Genomic DNA, 13597 nt, shown 5'->3' with positions numbered 1-13597 from the left:
CATATATAATGAACTAAGATGTATTGTGTTAAGGAATTAATCTAGGCTCAAATGAGAAAAGCATAAATTGCACCAACAATTTTTATCACAATCGTTCTTAAAACCATCACGTAGCAAGACTTAAATCGTGAGGTACTAACAATATGTTATTCATGAAAGATTTTCAACCATTGATAAGAGACTCCAAAATTTTATAACTTCCTAAGTATAAATGATATATTTTTTTTCTTGACAAGTTTCCACTTCAAACTCACATTTAGATTTTCTATTGCAAAAACATGTTGTGGTTATCTGACTATTCGTCAATATTCCATATTCCAGATATATAAAACAATATATTGTTTGATATTGCTCAAGAGTTAGGCCCAGCCCAATATAAGGCCCAGCAGACCCAACATCTAACACATCCTTAAATAAAGAAACAACGTCTTGTTCTCTAGGGTTTCTTACTGATTTTCTCTCTTGTGTACGCCGTTTCTGAGCTCGCACTCCCTCCTCAACAATGGCTGAACAGGTATGTAGTCTAGTAGATTCCACTCTCTGTTTTGATAATAACATTTTACGTTTTCTTACTCGTCTTCTGCATTTATTCATAGACCGAGAAGGCGTTTTTGAAGCAACCCAAAGTGTTTCTCTGGTTAGAAACAAACCCTAAACCTCTAGAATTGTGTTAATTTGTCCAACTTTTGTTTAATGTTTAATCTAATTTGATTGATCTATGCAATGTTTCATTAGCTCGAAGAAAAGTGGGAAAGGAAAGAGGCCTGGAAAGGGTGGTAACAGATTCTGGAAGAGTGTTGGTCTTGGATTCAAGACACCACGAGAAGCCATCGAAGGTATTCTCACCAAATTCGTATATGTTAAATCGTCATTTTATTTGTTATCGTAGAATCATTGAATCTATACAAAGGCGTATGATATATCGTAGATCAATATGAAACGAAAGAGATGAAATTGAATCAATACCACTTTATATTTACCAAATTTTTGCATCTGTCGTTGATTTCAGGTACTTACATCGACAAGAAGTGTCCATTCACCGGTGATGTCTCCATCAGAGGCCGTATCCTAACTGGAACATGCCACAGTGCAAAGATGGTGAGGACCATCATTGTTCGAAGGGACTATTTTCACTACATCAAGAAATACCAAAGGTAACAACTTCGATTCTACCATTTTAGCGATAATCACTGATGTTTTTTTATTCTAATTTGTGTTTACATTCTTTTTGTGATATAGATATGAGAAGAGGCACTCCAACACTCCTGCTCACATCTCACCATGTTTCCGTGTGAAGGAAGGTGACCACGTCACCATTGGGCAATGCAGGTCTGTCTTTAAAACTATATTTCTCATTCATTCAATTTTTATTTGTTCTTATGAAAGCTTTGTACTTTGAAAATAGCATGATCTAGGGTTATAAAGGGTAGATTGTGTTTTAGATTGGTTATATAGGTTTAAACTGAAGTAGAAGGAGGATGATGTAATTAACGTTTTAATGTTTGTTTTTTTCAGACCTTTGTCAAAGACTGTGAGGTTCAATGTGTTGAAGGTGATCCCAGCAGGATCTTCTGGTAGCACTGGGAAGAAAGCTTTTGCAGGATTTTAAAAGTATATTTATTGAGTTTGCAACTCTTTTTGGTTGATTATGAAATAGATTTTGAGAACATAACAGGAGTTTTATTGTTATGTAGACACTATTATGCTGTTGTTTTTGGTTTATGTTATCACTTTTGAGAGTTGTTTAAGAAATTATTATTTGGTTGTCCGTTTTTTTTCTTCTATCTGTTTTTATATGCTTAAATATCATTTGACTAACTCATATTAAGTCGTATTACAAAGGCGAAAAGAGTAGAAATTAAAAAAATTTAGCAAACAAGCCATGGGTTTTCTAGAAAAATGTGTCGATCATGTAGCGATGTCAATGGGTCAATGGGGCTGCTTATTTAGCTTTTTGTTTCCGAATTCCTTGATTACCCCCACACTGGAAAAATACACACTATTTATAGGTACTTTCAAACGAATAATTCAAAGAAACAGGAAGGATTGCTATGAAGTTCCAAAAAAACCATAATATATCCAAATCTATCGTGTGATTAAAGTTCCAAAAAAACACAATAAATCCAAACTTACAAACCGAAAAAAATATATGAAAAGTTCATAGAAAAACTAACAATTACGAGAACACAAAATCATTCTACTTTCATAATCATTCTACTTTCCATCTTTTCATCTTCATCAACATTTAAGTATCACCGCCATCCACAGCAATACCTATAAAAATCTTATGGTAAGCAACGATTAAATCATGTAACACACTAAGATTGAATAAGAAACAAATAAACTAAACAGACGAATAGATGATAGAAACACACTGACACTAACAAACTTAAAGAATTTAAAAGAAACTAATGTTTATATTCAATAAAATAGATGAACAGTCCAACTACTAATTTGAAAAGTAATAAAATTTCATAAGATGTTTTAATTTCTTCTTAACAACCCATTTCTTTTAACGTCAAACTTAATCGGCGAACATGTGGCAGATATGGATATCTGTAAGACGCTCCACAAAAACACTAACCATCAATGTGGCCCTACTGAAAATAATAATGACAAAGTTATTATTAAAGAAGATTCCTCGACAAACACCAAATAAGAGAGGACCCTTAAAGATAAACTATTACACAATAATGTAGTTAGTGGATGATTTGGTCAGTAGTGACGTAAAACACTTGTATCAGATCCTCTCTATGATTCTATAAATAGAGAGTTATGTTTTCATTTTTAAGTTTTGCCTTTCAAAATAGAGGAGAAATTGATAACAATCTCCTCCATTTTGAAAACTATCCCGTTAAAGTTTTTCAATTTAGAAAACTATTAACTCTAATAAATTATCTTTAATAAAAAGCAAAAATCTTATAACAACTCAAATGAGTAGTAATAAAATATTAATTAATCAAGAACCTAATAAGTTCTTGATTTCTCAAATAAAAGATTGTTATCAATTTCTCCTCTATTTTGAAAGGCAAAACTTAAAAATGAAAACATAACTCTCTATTTATAGAATCATAGAGAGGATCTGATACAAGTGTTTTACGTCACTACTGACCAAATCATCCACTAACTACATTATTGTGTAATAGTTTATCTTTAAGGGTCCTCTCTTATTTAGTGTTTGTCGATGAATCTTCTTTAATATTAGCTTTGCCATTATTATTTTCGGTAGTGGAGGCCACATTGATGGTTGAGCATCTTTGGTAGTTGTATTTGTTTGTGCTTTTGTGGAGCGTCTTACAGATGTATGCCACGTGTTCGCCGATTAAGTTTGGCTTTAGCAGGAATTGGTAGTTAAAAGCTTATCTTTTAACTCAATTTGCGGATGAATTTAAGTTAAAAACTTATCTTTTAACTCAGTTAAATATCTTTGTTAGACAAAAGACTCCTTTTTATTGAATTTTGTACATGAATGTGTGCAAATCTATTACTTTTAGCATTTATTTGCCTTCTAGGATCTGATACAAGTGTTTTACGTCACTACTAACCAAATCATCCACTAACTACATTATTGTGTAATAGTTTATCTTTAAGGGTCCTCTCTTATTTAGTGTTTGTCGATGAATCTTCTTTAATAATAGCTTTGCCATTATTATTTTCGGTAGTGGAGGCCACATTGATGGTTGAGCATCTTTGATAGTTGTATTTGTTTGTGCTTTTGTGGAGCGTCTTACAGATGTATGCCACGTGTTCGCCGATTAAGTTTGGCTTTAGCAGGAATTGGTTGTTAAAAGCTTATCTTTTAACTCAATTTGCGGATGAATTTAAGTTAAAAACTTATCTTTTAACTCAGTTAAATATCTTTGTTAGACAAAAGACTCTTTTTTATTGAATTTTGTACATGAATGTGTGCAAATCTATTACTTTTAGCATTTATTTGCCTTCTAAAATCATATCGTAGAGACGTTTGTAGCGTTAAATCTATTAAAGAAATTTCATTATTAATATAATTTAAATTTCTTTGATGTTGTTTACTAGTAATTCCACAATCTTTTATTTGAGAAATCAAGAACTTATTAGGTTCTTGATTAATTAATATTTTATTACTACTCATTTGAGTTGTTATAAGATTTTTGCTTTTTATTAAAGATAATTTATTAGAGTTAATAGTTTTCTAAATTGAAAAACTTTAACGGGATAGTTTTGTTAATGATTAAAAGATAGTTTTTATACCTTGCTCGTGCTTGAGGCTTTGTGATTTTTTCGTCAATCTTGGTGTCGATCTTTCCTTCTTCCCTGCATCCTTTTGACCGGCGTTACTTGTTAGTACTAGATCATAATGACGAATAAGACTTCAAACTTTAAAAATACAGATTATTGCACAAAGCATGGATTGTGAAAACTTTTCTTATTTATAAATGAACTAAAACCCGAAGGTTTTTACAATTTTAAACTATAAACCCTATATGGGGTTTTACTCACACATTTGCAGATTTCAATAGAATGTTTAAGGTTCTTGTATTTTTACTCTGCCTACAAATGAAAGCATAACTCTCTATTTATAGAATCATAGAGAGGATATGATACAAATGTTTTACGTCACTGCAGACCAAATCATCCACTAACTACATTATTGTGTAGTAGTTTATCTTTGAGGGTCCTCTCTTATTTGGTGATTGTCGAGGAATCTTCTTTAATAATAGATTTTCCATTATTATTTTCGGTAGTGGAGGCAACATTGATGGTTGAGCATCTTTGAAAGTTGTACATGTTAGTTCTTTTTTGGAGCGTCTTATAGATATCTGCCACGTGTTCGTCGATTAAGTCTAGCTTTAGCAGGGAGTTTTGGAAGGCTAAGAACAGTTGTTCATCGGTCGGAGAAATCTCTTTGCTATATTTGCTACAGATTAAGATCTTCTCATTGGCATCATATCCATTGAGAAAGATCTTGTCACCTGCTGAAAAACTGAAAACTTTGTTGATAAAGATTTCAATTCTAGATTTTGCTAGCTGGAGGATATCAACTCTTTCAAGCTTTTCTTACATGGTTTTGCTGGGCCGATAGGTTTCTTGATTGCATATACCTATCTGTACTAAATGATGAGGATGATATTTTAATTCATCTTTGTCATTCCAGTATAGGATGCTACTACTGGATTTTAGAAAAATGTCTTGATCCTTTTTGCAGCATCTTGTTCTGAAAGTTTTTATTGCTTTTGTAAAGCTTTTAGAGAAAAGCTTTATTTCCTGGTTTTGACTAGGATATATTGTTTTTAGCAATCCTAGTTGAAATGCTTCATATAATGGTAAAGAGTTGGCATTTTTGTAGAAATTGTAGTAGCTTAAATTCTTCCCGTCAATAGTGGAGAACTTTTCTTCTACAAAATTTTCTTCTACTGCACTTTGAGCATACCTTTAATAATACTCAAAGTCTTTTATCTTGATTTCTACTAGGAGGTCAGGTGTGACTTTTTTAGTATTCTTGGAAGGCCTCCAAGAATGATTTTGGAACTTTTGGTAGAATTTAAGGCTAACTTGAACGTGTTAGCTCTTAAGGTTTCTGCTGTAGTAATAAGTTGTAGTTCTGAACACCTTTCAAATCTTGTGTATTGATCTGTAGCTATCTTGGCTTCAAGAAAGTTATTAAACTTTTTGTGTTTAATATTTTTAATTCCTTCTGTTGTCTTTTTGGTGATATTCCGGTCTTCAAATATACCAGCATTGGGTCCATTGAATGCAACGCATTATGGTTTTGAATTTTTATTAGGAATTTGTAACAATTCCTTTGGGATTTGAATTCCCTTATCAGGTGATCCTGATCCTGAAGATAAACCTTCAGTTTTTGGGATTTGAATTCCCCCGTTGGGTCTTTGATTAAAGTCTAAGGGTGTAACCAACGTTATTGGAATTTGTACTCTTGTCTGGATTTTTGGTAAATCCACAACCTTCAACAAATTTGTTGAATCTTTACCTAGAGCCGTTTTCTCAAGTCTAAACATTTCTTTTCTTTTTAAAGGAGGTGAAACATTTATCTCTTGTTGTTCGATGTTCTTTTAAACACTTACATTTTCTTCTTGACTCATAGGAGAGGAAGGATAAGAAAGTTCTTTTTGATGTTAGACATAAATAGTCTTACAATTTTTAATTGGTTTCTGACGAATTCCAATTATTGCTCAATAAGAGCTTGTTTGAGTATAAGCTCTTGTTCTTTCTCCATTTGAGGAAGGCTATGTACCTGTAGTCCAAATTATGGACCGAGGTTAAAACCTCTTGGGTCGTTAGACCACCAAGGTATAACGCTGAATGACTTTGATTCCTGTATGAAAAGAATATCAAACCTAATTAATTTTTCTATTGGAATTCTCGAGTTAAGAAGTCTACAAAGATATTCTTTTCTCCTTTAATGCGCTCTACTTCGAAGCTATATCTGGAAAACCATATTTGCCATCGAACTAGTTGACCTTGTTTGTTATCTCCAGAAACGCTATTTCTTAAAAATAAGCAAAGTTTTTGTTATATGTTCTTACTGTAAAATTTACAGGTGTTAGATAGATTGAAAACTTTTCGATTACCCTTTTAACGACAAGATATTCTTTTTCATTAGAATGCTAATTTCTTTCAGCATCCTTAAAAGATCCTGAGGTGTATCTGCAAATTAATTCTTTGGATTGATACTCCAAATTTATTGCTTTAAGGATTCCTCCCCACTAATTATTTGAAGCATCAGTTTCGATAATGAATTTATCATCTATATTAGGATGATATAGAGGTGGAAACTCCTTTAGGTTCTTTTTTTATTTTTGCCATATAGCTAGAATCATTTTCAAACCATGACCAAATGACATATTTCTTAAGTGTTATTGTAAGGGCCTCTTATTTTTGCAAGTTTAGGAAAGTAGTATGAAGCATATGTTAAGATTCCTAAAAATATTTGTAACTGTTTTTTATCTTCAATTTTATTAGGAAATTTATGAATATTTTCCAACATATGATTTTGAAGACGATGACTTCCTTGTTCTTTTTCTAATCCAAGAAAAATTATTTTTTCTAACCGAGTAAGATAGACCTTCCTCATATTTACAAAAATGGTAATCATTTAGACTTAAAAATCTTGATGATCCTACTCAGAAAAAAAATATATGCTTTTTCTTCTTTAGGAAAAGTAGGCGTTCAAACCCGAGCTAACATTTGTAACAATATAAATCAGATTGTTGCAAGATGCTGGTTAAATACACTCAAAATAAATCACTATTTTGGAATTCAAAAAGATATTTTTAAAGATATATCAAAAAACAATAAACCTTTCAATCAATTTAAGAAAGATTTTAATCTTATCGTTCAAAATGGAAGAGAAATTGATAACAATCAGTTTGAATTTTTTTTTACTCTCTACCTTTATTTTTTAAAAGCTTATCCTGGCTACGACAAACTTTCATCCATTTTGAATCAGTGTCTAATTCTGTATTCAATCAAACATATAATTGATGTTATAATGAAGTAAAGGACAGATGATGAGATGAATTAATTAGATGAGGATCAGAAGATGTTATACGGACCTGACTTGAGTGAGGTGACAAATGGAATGCACACAGATGAATCCCAAATCTGTGTCGTTGATGAATAGATGAAGGGGAAGGAAGGGATCGACACTAAAGAGTCGACGATGGACACTCTATTGAGGATCGACAACAGACTGAATGTGAAGCAATGTGAAGCAATGATGGAGTCTGTAGAGAACCGCAGACGGAGTAAGAAGCGGGAACCCGGAAGGATCAATCAACAAAGAAAAAAAAAATTAAAACTTCATTTACTCATTACGTGATTTACGTCAAAAGATGATACATGATACATGCCTACACGGATTGATGGATACAATAAGTCAGTATTTATACAATTAATACATATAATAATATAAATATATATAACATATTAACGGGGACTCGTGGGGGTTTCGAGATGAGACTACACATCCCGCCCCGTCCCCGAAATTAAAACGGGGGTTAACCTTGCCTCCGTCCCAGTTTTTTTAATAATCACCCCTCATACATGATTGGGGTCCCACATGACTTTTTGACATCCCTACATAAAAATGTATAAAATCTGTTTTTTAGTCTTTGCCGAAACGGTCTTTGGACCTGCCATAAACCGGTGGTAGCTGAACAAAAAGAATGACATTGGTCTCAGTCTAATAAGAACTGACTGCCAGCCCGAATCTAATAAAGGAATGAGCTAGAATTTGATTGTCTGATGTCAACTGTTTTTAGTTTTTGTCAATATCTAAAACTTGACAATCAGATACTCTTTACTGCACAGAACTCATGAAAACCGCACCGCCAAACCACACCATATGGTCTTGTAAATGTATACATAATAATATAATATAGATTACCTATTTAATATATATAAAACATCACTTCTTTTTTTTTTTTTATTTTTTTTTATTTTTTAATTACATTTAACTAAAGAGAAGCCAAGAAGCGGATCTTCATTTTCAAAGTTTCAAAACTTACGAAATATGATTATAATAAGGGCTGAGTTGGCTATAAATCCCTTTTATATATGTGGTTGACTAATTATAACCGTAAAAAAATAACTATAATCAATCAAGGACTGACCATGGTTATGTGTAGGGTGTACGACCGTACAAGGTCCATATCGTTTAGTTAAGCGATGATCAGTGACACACCATTGGTAACAATTTTGGTTTAAAATTTTTTATAATATATATCGATTTATATTACTGATATTGCTTATATATAAAATATATATTTAGGGTCTTATTTTTACTTTTCGCACAATGCTTTCAAAATCAATAGACCAGGACTATAGTTCATCCGTCTTGCGGTTTTAAACCCACACCATACCTACTGCGGTTTATAAACCAAGCCAAACCACATTGAAACCAAACCATAGCTAAAACTGCAAAGCGCACCAAACACAAAAACCAAACGAAGCTAAAAACCGATCTATGCACTTTTCGGTATAGTTTCAACTAAAAACCATGCAAAACGCATCACACCCACTCCTAAAATTACAGATATATGATAATTTGCCAACTTTAACTTTTATAATGAACTTTGTAGACAAAAGTTTTCTACCCATTTCTCTTTTTAAGTAAAGATTATGGGAACAACTTTCTCATGAACTTTGGTTACGGTATTCACTATTGACGTTAATAAAAATTTTTGTTAAACTTGCAATAGGTATACCTTCGTCGAGTCTCTTATTAATTACAACAATAACATTTAAATAATTTAATATATGTTATATCTATAAATAAGTTATCTATATTTAAACAAATTATATTAATATTACATTATCTGAAAACATTATAATTACCTCTAAATGAGTGACATCCATGTACTGACTCGTTAAATGAATAAAGCCCAAGTTTACGCACATTGGTCCACTCATGTTATGGATATATCTTATCGTGTGTATTGTCGAGATTAAACTAGGGATTTTTCCCTTTCTATTCGATATTAACAAGAAGGAAACAAACATAAATTGCAATATACAATATTCTTATACTGCGCTACAAACAATTCCAAGTTACAAAGTTGTATATTCAACCACTAAATCAAGTGTAAAGTTACATATTTTGAGTAAAACGTGAGAAATTTAAGCCCCTTTAACCTCGTTTTACAGGCCTTTGAACATACGACTTGTTGGGGTCTTCTGTCTTAAGCTTTGGTGGCCGGATTTCCCCTTTCTTCACCTGCACATCTCACAATTAACACATGTTGTAATTATTTTTCAACTTAAAAAAAAAAAGGAAAATTTGTAGAAAAAAAAATTACCTTCTTTCCTCCTTTCATGAAGTCCCTCCAACTGGAAACCTGGTTCAAATAGGAAAGAAGCCAAAACGATTTAGGGTTAAATGGGGACAAACAAACCCTCATTTATTAGCAAAAATGTTATTACTCTATTTTTTCCTTAAGTGTGTTTGTCATTTTTGTGAAATATTTTTGAAATAATTATAATATGAGTAAATTACACTAATGGTCCTTATGGTTTGGGGTAATTCGCACGTTTGGTCCCTAACTTATTTTTTTAACTCGGAAGGTCCCTACTGTTTGTTTTTGTTACGCACTTGGTCCCTGTATTAACTAAAAAGACTATTTTGCCCTTGATTTTATTAATTTAGTTGAATAAACACACCCCCAACCCCACCCCTTAATCTTACCTTACCTACCTCACAATTTTTCCATATATAAATAATAGTGTTTTTAGGTAAGACAGAGACCAATCGCATAACAAAAACAACCAGGAGGGACCAAACACATAACAAAAACAAGTAGGGACCAAGCGTGCAAATTAACCGAAACCATAGGGGCCATTAGTGTAAATTACTCTTATAATATTTATCCAAATACTGAAATACAAACCCTATTTTCCCTTGTTCCTTCCCACTGCTCCTCATGTTCACGCTTTCTTTTCCACATCTCTTTGGATTCTTCTTCATCCTTCTTCAATCTTCCTTCTTCCTCCGAAATCTACACAAATTCCATATTTTCTTGACATATTCTAAATAATATTATAACAAGAAATTTGTAATAAAGAAAAAAATGAAAGTAGATTGGGAATATTTTCATATATAATAAAGAATAGGTTAATTACAAATATACCCTCATCTGCATTTTCCTCCTGCGCCATTCTTGGTCAGTTAGTAGTTCCCGGACCTTCAATTTTAGCTGAAGCTGAAAATCATCTGATTTTTCGTATTCTTGCTCGTATTTTCCCTACAAAAAAACTCAAACAACAATAAGAATATAATATCATAATCTTCATACATCTACATTTTCAGAAAACCAAAATATGTTAACACTTAACAGTATTTTTATTAAATAATAGTTATAAAAGAGGAAGCTGTGACATGAATGAGAAATTAAATTATTTACTTTACCTCATCAACTAGTGACTTCAGCTTAGATGCAGTGTCTTTCTTCAGTTGTTTTTTCCTTTTTGCTCTAAGTTCTTCTGCAAATTCAGTCAAAGTAGACTATAAATATAATCATGAGAAAATGAAGTAAGAAATTTATATATTACAACTTGCAAGGGAAAATTTGTAAAAAGTTAAGTCAGACACCTCATAAACATTCAATTGCTACTCTAATTCCTTCTAATTTTGTATCATAAAGCTTCTTTTAGAGATATTGTTTGATTATGGCAACATTAATTGTTATCTACTTATAAAACATACAGTGGAACAATCATTACAAATTTACAAATACACTATGATACAACAGAAAGACATTAAATTTAAACACATGAACAGGAATAAAAAATGTGGGGTTATTACAAACCTCTTGCTGCATTAATTTGGTTTACAAGATACTCTCTTTCTTGTGGATCAAGTAATAGCTGTTGGGCTTTTGCAAGTGCTGCATAAAAGATAAGTCACTTTTAGTTATTGTATGAACAAAAGAACAAGCAATAAATAAATAATAATGGGCAAATAAGCATAAACAAACTTTTGTTACACAAATTCTGTAATGACTAATGATACTTAGTTGTTTCTTTTTTGGACTGAATGAACAATCTGAAAATGAAAAATGACAATTTTACCCTTCTATCTAGAAGTAATGCTATATAATAACTGAATGTTTATTTGAATATTAGGTTATAGATGGAAATTATAAATGATTATGATAGAAAAAAATTTAACTAGATGATTAAGAATATGTAACAATACCTAACTGTTCTTGGGAACAAGACAAGGGTAGGAAAAAGAATGGGATAAATCTTATTTCATAGGGAAGAAAATGAGTGAGTTTGAATAATTTTTTTTTTTAAAGAAGGAGAATTTGGTTAGGGGTAGAAGAGTAAAACATGAGGTCTTAATAGATAAAGTCACTCTCCTCTCACTTAACCTATTAAGTTCATCTGTTTATATTAAGTAAAAAAGAAACATCACTATAAAAAAAAACACCTTAATGAAACTAAAGCTATCAAAATTTTCATCATACATACCAGAAAAAGCTTCTTTTGCTTGGGGATGTTTGCATTTGTCAGGATGAACAAGCAATGATAACTGCACAGATTATTAAAGGTGTCAAAAATGGCAATTTTAGGAACTTTCAAGCACCAAAATGAGATTCTTAATTGATGGAGACAATATATGGATAAAAGTTATCACCTTACGATATTGCTTTTTCACTTCTTCTGGAGATGAATCGAATGGTAGATTGAGATACTCAAATGCATTTAGCTTAAAGCATGAAAGAATCCTGTGAAAATTGTTGTTTCAAAAACCATGTATTAGGTCATTAATGATATAAAAGCCTCAAGTTGTATTAGACATGAAGTAAACAAAACATGATGTTTGTCTAGACTATAGAGGTAGTATTGTATACATATAGTTGTTTCTTTTTTGGACTAAACGAACCGTATGAATGTGAGTAAATGACCTTTTTACCCTTCTATTTAGAAATGATGCTAAAGAACAAATGAATGTTTATTAAGAAACACCCCAATATATGCTTTTTAGAATACTATTAAATATTGTTCCCCTTGGGCAAAATCCATCATTGTTATTTGTTATAGTTCTAATCTTAAATGAGGTTGGCAATGAAACACAATACATCATTCATGATTTCAATTGTTAATATGTAATAACGTAATCTCTGATGCAAGTATGCAACATAGTATCAGTTGAAGCTCCATAGACAGTTTCAACAGAATCATGATGCAAATCCAGATCGAGGTCAAAAAAGAAGTTTTATGTGTTCAACTTAGGGTTCTAAATGACTTTCTCATGTTGAATTTAGCATATTTTACAGTGTTCAACACGCATTATACTTATCCTACATGTCACTAAGGACACATATATACACACACCTATCCAATCAAACGAACAACTAGTTTGTATGTATGCAGTTTTAAATGATAATCAATAACACCTGCTAACGACGATTACTTCCTCCTTTAAGAACATTTTATCCTCAATTTCAAATACAACTCATGGCATCCATAGACACTTCCGAAACCAAGAGAATTTAATGTGAACAGTACAATTAATTAGAGAAATAAAACAACAAAAACATATAAGACAGGAAAGATATAGATAAAAGGTCAGAAGGGATACCTAGCGACTTCATTGTCGCGCTCAACCTCGCTCACTTCGGCGTAGAAGTTCTTGAGGAGCAAATCGTCGTCGATTGATGATGTATTGGCTTCTCCCATCGCTCCAATTTGCTCCACCCCTTTTTTTCTTCTTGGGTTTCCGGCGATTTTGGTCGGCTTCGCGTAATGAAGAAATCATTGAAAGGGGTATTAGAACCGGAAACTTTTCACTGAAAACCCTTGGATAAACAAAATTAACAAAATGGCCCTTGTATTTAGATGTACATTGAAATTATAGGATCATGGTTTTGCAGCAAATTCATGATGGTCCAATATTTTAATTTCAATACCAAAATGCACGGTATACAAAAAAAAATATGAATAAAAAAGAGTTATCAACTACAATGATCATATATAAAACTTAGTTTGTTGGTACCTTACCACACAATCAAATAATAGTAGTGTAAAGAACAATGCAAATACCTTATACCCTTGAAAATAATTCTTTATTGATGAATAATAATTTTGTAATATG

The 13597-nt window shown here is 31.8% G+C and overlaps 2 protein-coding genes and 1 long non-coding RNA gene across 4 annotated transcripts; 1 reads left to right on the top strand and 2 right to left on the bottom strand.

The window, feature by feature from the left end:
* The first annotated feature begins 399 nt into the window (after positions 1–399).
* Positions 400–1768, top strand: LOC145037544 (small ribosomal subunit protein uS17z). The gene is made up of 6 exons (XM_078986229.1): positions 400–514; positions 597–637; positions 736–836; positions 1010–1154; positions 1240–1329; positions 1516–1768. Exons 1-6 carry the CDS (start codon positions 503–505, stop codon positions 1607–1609), a joined length of 483 nt encoding a protein of 160 aa, XP_078842355.1. The 5' UTR covers positions 400–502; the 3' UTR covers positions 1610–1768.
* A 1658-nt stretch (positions 1769–3426) lies between these two features.
* On the bottom strand, positions 3427–4528 carry LOC145037543 (uncharacterized). 2 transcript variants are annotated; one of them, XR_013678894.1, is made up of 2 exons: positions 4480–4528; positions 3427–4300 (listed from the first exon to the last, which is right to left on the bottom strand). It is a non-coding gene; the product is annotated as an uncharacterized LOC145037543 (long non-coding RNA). The 2 variants fall into 2 exon arrangements; XR_013678895.1 differs by having other exon boundaries at positions 3427–4293; positions 4480–4524.
* A 4951-nt stretch (positions 4529–9479) lies between these two features.
* LOC145037542 (Chaperone DnaJ-domain superfamily protein) lies at positions 9480–13253 on the bottom strand. The gene is made up of 9 exons (XM_078986228.1): positions 13085–13253; positions 12137–12227; positions 11971–12031; positions 11304–11381; positions 10904–10977; positions 10626–10739; positions 10386–10493; positions 9798–9836; positions 9480–9715 (listed from the first exon to the last, which is right to left on the bottom strand). The coding sequence occupies exons 1-9, from the start codon at positions 13180–13182 to the stop codon at positions 9629–9631; spliced, it is 750 nt and encodes a 249-aa protein (XP_078842354.1). The 5' UTR covers positions 13183–13253; the 3' UTR covers positions 9480–9628.
* Between the last annotated feature and the right edge of the window lie 344 nt (positions 13254–13597).

This window comes from Lactuca saligna, chromosome 3 (genome assembly GCF_052625555.1).
Source record: "Lactuca saligna cultivar CGN05327 chromosome 3, ASM5262555v1, whole genome shotgun sequence".
NCBI classification, from domain to species: domain Eukaryota; kingdom Viridiplantae; phylum Streptophyta; class Magnoliopsida; order Asterales; family Asteraceae; genus Lactuca; species Lactuca saligna.
Note: the sequence above shows the minus strand (reverse complement) of the source record. Positions and strands in the feature narration are given on the sequence as shown.

Excerpts from the sequence above, each read along its gene's own strand:
- LOC145037544 (XM_078986229.1), top strand. Across the intron at positions 638-735 it reads CAACCCAAAGTGTTTCTCTG|CTCGAAGAAAAGTGGGAAAG; the intron begins GTTAGAAACAAA and ends ATGTTTCATTAG. Across the intron at positions 1,155-1,239 it reads TACATCAAGAAATACCAAAG|ATATGAGAAGAGGCACTCCA; the intron begins GTAACAACTTCG and ends TTTGTGATATAG.
- LOC145037542 (XM_078986228.1), bottom strand. The coding sequence starts at position 13,182 with ATGGGAGAAGCCAATACATCATCAATCGACGACGATTTGCTCCTCAAG. Across the intron at positions 12,228-13,084 it reads CGCGACAATGAAGTCGCTAG|GATTCTTTCATGCTTTAAGC; the intron begins GTATCCCTTCTG and ends CAATTTTCACAG. Across the intron at positions 11,382-11,970 it reads AGCAAAAGAAGCTTTTTCTG|CACTTGCAAAAGCCCAACAG; the intron begins GTATGTATGATG and ends TCTTTTATGCAG.